The 6644-nt window shown below is 57.9% G+C and overlaps 1 protein-coding gene across 1 annotated transcript in view; it reads left to right on the forward strand.

Moving 5' to 3' along the window:
• deg9 (trypsin family) overlaps window positions 1–6282 on the forward strand; it is a gene marked incomplete at its 3' end in the record, with an annotated part of 11434 nt that extends 5152 nt beyond the window's left edge. The window contains exons 7-15 of the mRNA XM_002945659.1: window positions 590–697; window positions 1125–1175; window positions 1813–1910; window positions 2286–2406; window positions 2842–2945; window positions 3709–3942; window positions 4944–5087; window positions 5564–5649; window positions 6156–6282. Coding sequence (XP_002945705.1) covers window positions 590–697; window positions 1125–1175; window positions 1813–1910; window positions 2286–2406; window positions 2842–2945; window positions 3709–3942; window positions 4944–5087; window positions 5564–5649; window positions 6156–6282 — 1073 coding nt within the window. The remainder of the gene's footprint in view (window positions 1–589; window positions 698–1124; window positions 1176–1812; window positions 1911–2285; window positions 2407–2841; window positions 2946–3708; window positions 3943–4943; window positions 5088–5563; window positions 5650–6155) is intronic.
• Window positions 6283–6644: the final 362 nt, after the last annotated feature.

A 6644-nucleotide genomic window follows, 5' to 3' on the forward strand; every position in this document is an offset into this window, starting at 1 on the left:
CGGGAGGGAAGAGGGAGGGAGGGTAGAGGGAGGGAGGGAGGAGCATTCTGAGAGCGTGTAGTGGAGGACCGCGCACTTGTCCTTGCCTTGCACCGTGCTGCCAGACTGCACTCGGTCTTAACAGAACGGCAACCCTTCATGTCAATGTGTATATTTGTTTCCCATCCCTGTGCCCCGATCTCTTTTTGGTTTTTGGTTTGCCACACGGTCTCCTGCGGCAGCACCCTGAGCCCGGGAACCCCCCTCCCCCCCCCACAGGGGGCCCCGCTGCCCCCACGACTTTGGTTCTCCCCCCTCCTTCCCCGCGTCCAATACCACTATCACTAACCCCCCTCCGCTTCGTTCCCTCCCCTCCTCCACCAAGAACGCCTCTTGCTCAATTCTACTTCTGGTATACACTCTTGCCCTGGCAGCAGCTTCACTCGTTCACGTGGTTCGTCTTTCCCTCCTCCACCACCTGCGGCTGCGTCTGCTCACTTCCTTTACCTCCTTATCCTGGGCACCTCCCCTTCACCTCACCGACCCACTGACCCACACCGACCCGCTGACCCACACCGACCCGCTGACCCACACCGACCCGCACCTCCAGGTGACAACATCAGCGTCACAAAGGGCATTGTGTCCCGCATCGCCCTGGTGCGGTACTCGGCCACAGCGCGATTGCTGTCCATTCAGATCGACGCCGCCATTAACCCAGGTGTGTATGTCAGGTATAGATAGATAGATAGATAGATAGGTAGATAGATAGGTAGATAGATAGGTAGGTAGATAGATAGGTAGATAGGTAGGTAGATAGATAGGTAGGTAGATTGATAGGTAGATAGATAGATAGGCAGATCGATAGAAAGAGAGAGTTGCGTATGTATGTGTGATGATGATGATGATGATGGTGCAAGCAGCAAACGAAGTCCAACCGCTGAAGACCATTGAAGCACCAGCTGGCGGGTACGCTTGTGGGTTTTGTACGGCGCGAACAGCACATCAACGGACAAACCAACAGACAGACAAACAGAGGGGCGAACGGAAGCCACCCTTACACTCATTGCGGTTAGCGCCCTTCCGTCCTATCCCTGCCCCGCACTGCCCCTGCCCCTGCTCACTTTCTAACATGATTTCCAAAACAGGCAATAGCGGCGGCCCCGCCTTTGCGGATTTGGAGGGCGGCAAAGTGGCCGGTAGGTGGTGGGGCTGGTGTGGTGTGTACGGCGGAGCAGTTAGGGTGGCGCGTTGGGGAACTCCTTGCGCCGGCGTCCGGCCGCAGGGGGGGGTGCAGGGGTGCGTGCATATCCCTCCGCGCGGCCTCTCCTCTCAGGCCCCGAGAGCCAGAGATGCTACTGCCAGGACGTGCATTATAGCGCGAGCTGCTGCGGGTGCTTTCCGCTGCTACTGCTACTGCTGCTGTCGCTTGCTGGCACACATACATGCATGCATGCATATATACATACATACATATGCACGTACATACATGCATGCATACATACATATGCACGTACATACATGCATACAGGTGTTGCCTTCAGCAAGAACGTTAGCTCCAGTACGGACAACATCGGCTACATCATACCGCACCGGGTCGTGAAACACTTCCTGGAGGTGAGGGGGCCCGAGCCGGGTGAGGAGGGTTTTAGGAGGGGGTTGGTGAAGAGTGCAACGGGCGAGAGGGAGGGAGGCAGAGGGGGGAAGGGAGGACGGACCCGCCCGCTGCGGGGCGCACGTGGGGTGGTCTGGGGTACCGCGGCCGCCGGACGCCGCCGCCGCCGCCACCACCGCCGTGATGGGATGTGACGCACGCAACCTCGATCCCCTCCCAAGCCCAGGAGGCCGAGATGTACGGCACTTACCGCGGCGTGCCTTCCCCGGGCTTCCTGACGCAAGACCTGGAGAACCCGGCGCAGCGCGCCTACCTCAAGGTTGGTCGGTGGTTGGTTGATTGGTTGGTTGGTTGGTTTATGTTGCATGTTGCAATCGGCCCTGAAGTATTGTTACTGGTTACTACGCCTGCCTTGCTATCCATTAGTCGCTTGCGGTTTTTGTTTTCTGGCCTAGGTGCGTTTTTAATTTGTGGCATATTTGTTCGACTCGCTTTACCGAGCTTTTCTTTTTCTTTCCTTTTCTTTCCTTTTCTTTTCTTTTCCGATTTACGTTTGCTTTGCTCCCCCCTCTTTTTTTGCCGAAAGATGGCAACAGTGCACTTTGGGGCTCCCCATCCAGGGTGGGGGTGGGGGTGGGACGTTTTCCCGAGTTTCCTGATTCCTGCCTCCCTCCGCATGCTGTGTGTACGGCAGATGCCGGAGATGATGTCCGGAGTGCTGGTGGTGAAGACTGACCCTCTCTCGGCCGCACACAGTGCCGTACAGAAGAATGACGTCATCCTGGAAGTGGACGGCGTGCCAATTGCGGACGATGGTGGGTACTACCCAACATGACTGACTGACTGACAGACTGACTGACGTCCTGAATGGCTGACAGACAGACCGACGGGCAGACAGGCAGGCGGCGTTGTGGTTTAAAAATAAACCTTGTTTAATGTTGCGGTTACCTGCTAGCTGCTTGACACGAGGGTGATACGTGCGCGCAGTACGGCGCCCTGCCACCTGACCTGACTTCACCACCACAACATTGTCATTTTTGACGTATTAATCACTCCCAGGGATACGAACAACACGTCATCGCCGTACCGCGATGTTGTGTCGGTGTTGCAAAACTCTCTTCCTGCGTCCCGCTTCCGACTTCCGACTTCAGTCTTTTGGCCGGGGCAAAGGCAAAAGACACACTACATGGTACGGCATGGTTGAAATAATGTCATCTCCTTGTGGCATGTCGTACTTGTGTCGTACTCAGGTACGGTTGAGTTTCGCGAGGACGAGCGGCTCGAGTTCACGTACCTCATCCGCGCCAAGCACATTGGCGAGGACATCCACTTGAAGGCGCTTCGAGAGGGGCAGGTGAGCAGTGAGGGATAAGGGTTTGAGGGGGAATGGGAACAGTGGCAGCGAAGCCCTGTGGCAGCATGTACGAGGCGGGATTGGGGTGTAAGTGTGTGGTTGTGTGATTGTGGATGGATGGATGGATGGATGGATGGATGGATGGATGGATGGATGGAAGGATGGATGGATGGATGGATGGATGGACGAGTAAATTCTACCAACCCTAGGTTGTGGATGCACAAGGGAGATATGAGAACAAAAGAGGCAGGCTGGGTGGGAGGATTGCGGCGGCTGGCGGTGATGCTCTTACTGTGTGGTTTGGATGAGGGGGGGTAATCGGGGCCGGGTGGTGGCGTGTGTGTGTATGTGTGTGAAGGGTGGGGTGGGAGAATACTGGGAAACAGTTTGAAGGAGTTCAGACTGCTGATTTGCAAGTGGGTTGCCGGCTTTTGAAAGTGGTGTTGTTGTACAGTTATACATACATACATACACACGTAAGGTGCCCGCACGCCGTTCGCCTCCTCTCCTTTCCCTCCTCTACGTTCTCCCTCACACCTCCCCCTGTGGCTCTCACTGCGCATCCTTTCCCGTAGCCGTTGCCTCGCCTTTTTCCGCTGTCTGCTGCATTCTTTTTTTAATATTTTTGTCCCATGTGTGGCTGGAGGGGGGGCCACACATACAGTTGGGATGCCGTTGGCCGCCCCATCTCAGTTTTTGCTGACAATATCCTCCCTTGCGCCGCATCACGACTCTGCCGTACCAACCGTCACACAACCGCCAGGAAGTCTGCATCAGTTTTCCGCTCAGGGCCAAGGATCATCTGGTGCCCGTACTGGACGCAGTGGATGCCGTACCGTCGTATTTCATTGTGGGCGGTCTGGTGTTTGCGCCCCTGTCGAGTCCCTTCTTGGAGATGGTCTTTGGCGGCGGCGGCGGCCGGCGCAGCCGCCGTGCCGACATCCCCGTACCTGTGCTGGCGGCGCTAAACCAGAATAAAGTCCTCAAGGGGCAACAGGTGTGCGACCCCGCCTTTTGGGGGGGGCCAGTTTGGTGGGGTGTGGGGATGTGACCCATGGTCCATGTTGGCTTGATGATGGTGCGCACTCCCATGGGGTAGTACACGCCCATGTATCCCTGTGTCGCCTTTGCTCCTGTCGTGTCGCCTTTGCTCCTGTCGTGTCGCCTTTGCTCCTGTCGTGTCGCAATACATGGGGAGCCCCCATGGTGCGCCCGGCCCGGCGCCTAGCCGCCCGGAAGTAATTGTGGCATCGTGGTCCCGTTTACAGGACTTTGGTTGAAAAGTCCCTGCGGTGGTGCCTGGTGCGCTCTATGTTGCAACGGCGGCTGCTACAGCTGCTGCTAGAATGCTGCTGTTGCTGCCGTTGCTACTGTTTTGCTGTCGTTATGGCTGACGCTACTGCTACAACTGCTGTGCCGCTGCTGCTGCTACTGTTGCTGCTGCTACAACTGCTGTTGCTGCTCCTGCTACAACTGCTGTTGCTGCTCCTGCTACAACTGCTGTTGCTGCTCCTGCTACAACTGCTGTTGCTGCTCCTGCTACAACTGCTGTTGCTGCTCCTGCTACAACTGCTCCTGCTACAACTGCTGCTACAACTGCTACTGCTGCCGTTGGCCCTCTCCAGGTGGTGCTCTTGGTTCAGGTAGGTTCGGGGACCCCGGAGCGGAGCGGAGCGAGCCGGGGGGGGCGGGGGGGGGTCACCCAGGCCGGCCTGCACTGCTCTGGCGATTGGTGGCCTGGGGGGGAGAGGGAGGCGCGGGGAGGGCATGATGGCAACGCATTTTTGTTTTGCTTGGGGCTCGTTTCCTTCACTTCAGGTTTCTAGCCTATTGTTTTTTGTAATTTCACGTGATGAGTCAGTTGCGGCCGCTTTTCCTTTTGTCCTAACTTAGGGCCATTTCTCCCCTTTTTTCCTTGTGTGTGCGCGCGCGTGCGTGTGTGTGTGTGCGCGTGCGCGTGTCTTCTCCCTGACTCTGCCCCTCTCCGGTCCGGGTCAGGTTCTTGCGCACGAGATCAACCACGGCTACCGGTACAGTGTGGTGCCCTGCGAGAGCTTCGGCGGGAGGAGGCTGCACAGTCTGCGGCACCTGGTGCACTTGGTGGACGTGTGCGACCAGCCCTTCATGAACTTCGGCCTGGAGGTAGGTACTAGGACTTTTATGGGGGGGTTGTGGGGGCTTGGGAGTTATGGGGGGCTTGGGGTTTATTGGGGCTTGGGAGTTATGGGGGGCTTGGGGTTTATTGGGGGTTGGGAGTTATGGGGGGCTTGGGGTTTATTGGGGGTTGGGAGTTATGGGGGGCTTGGGGTTTATTGGGGGTTGGGAGTTATGGGGGGCTTGGGGTTTATTGGGGGTTGGGAGGTATGGGGGGGTTGGGAGGTATGGGGGGGTTGGGAGTTATGGGGGGGTTGGGAGTTATGGGGGGGTTGGAGTTATGGGGACTACCGTGGGGGTGAGCAGCTGGCTTGCGACCTGGGCCACGAGCGCAGGGGGAGGGTTTGCCTGTCTGGCTGTGTTTGCCTGTCTGGCTATCCATGGCCTGTCTGGACCCGGAGGGCTCTTGCCGTCAATTTCCTCCTTCCTTGCCTTCCCTTACTCGTCCGGCGGCGACCACACAGGGCGGTCGCCTGATCACGTTGCGGACCGCGGAGGTGCGCGAGGCGGGGCCGCAGATCCTGGCCACCAACGCCATTTCCTCCGACAGGTGCGGGAGGGTGTGAGGGGGAGGGGGGGAGGAGGTGCCCGGGGCCGCATGGCAGTGGGAGCGGTAGTGACACGGTGAGGGGGGCGAGGAGGAGGAGGAGGAGGAGGAAGAGGGGAAGGGGGCGAGGAGGAGGAGGAGGAAGAGGGGAAGGGGGCGAGGAGGAGGAGGACGAGGAGGGGTTGCGGTAGAGGTAGTAGCTGGCCGCTGCTGAAAAGGCTTCTCAAGACGCTGCAGCCTGCGGAGCGCCTTAGCGCGTATTTGTAGACGTCATGTGTGCCGTGTTCTATGTACCAGCCAGCTGCTACAGGTAGGCGTAGTAGTAGTAGTAGTAGTAGTAGTAGTAGTAGTAGTAGTAGTAGTAGTAGTAGTAGTAGTAGTAGGGGTAATAATAAGAACTTCAATGCAAAAAATTACTTTATGAGTCATGTCGTTGATTGATGCCCCGCTGCATGTGTGCCGCCCCATTGTCGTACCTGTCGTACCGTGACGTACATGCCGTACACCAGGTCCCCCGACATGCTGCTTCCCAAGCCGGAGGATGAGGACTGGGATGCGGCGTCGGAGTGGGACCCTGCTGCCGGCCAGGCGGACGGCGGAATGGGGGCTACCGGTGACAGCGACCTGGATGGATGATGTGTTACGGAAGGGGGGGCCCTCCCCCTCCCCCCCCCCTTCCCCTACGGGGAGTACGCTCTACCAGACTGGGGGCGACTACACAGCCTGGACCTGAACCTCGCCTTCACTCGCGCGTCTTCCATCCCGTCCTCTCCTCGCCAGGCACTGTTGACCGGAGCCCCAACTGTGTAGACGTATGTATGTATGTATGTATGTATGTATGTATGTATGTATGTATGTATGTATGTCGCGTGTGTCTGTCTCGTGTGTGTGTGTGTAGATGGCCACAGAGCTAGGGCCCCATCAGCACAGCTCGCCAGGTCCCGGCCCCGCCACAGCACTTCCTGATAGGGGGCTGGGAGACCAGCTCGAGCGCGAGC

This window comes from Volvox carteri (assembly GCF_000143455.1).
Source record: "Volvox carteri f. nagariensis unplaced genomic scaffold VOLCAscaffold_1, whole genome shotgun sequence".
Classification (NCBI taxonomy): Eukaryota; Viridiplantae; Chlorophyta; class Chlorophyceae; order Chlamydomonadales; family Volvocaceae; genus Volvox; species Volvox carteri.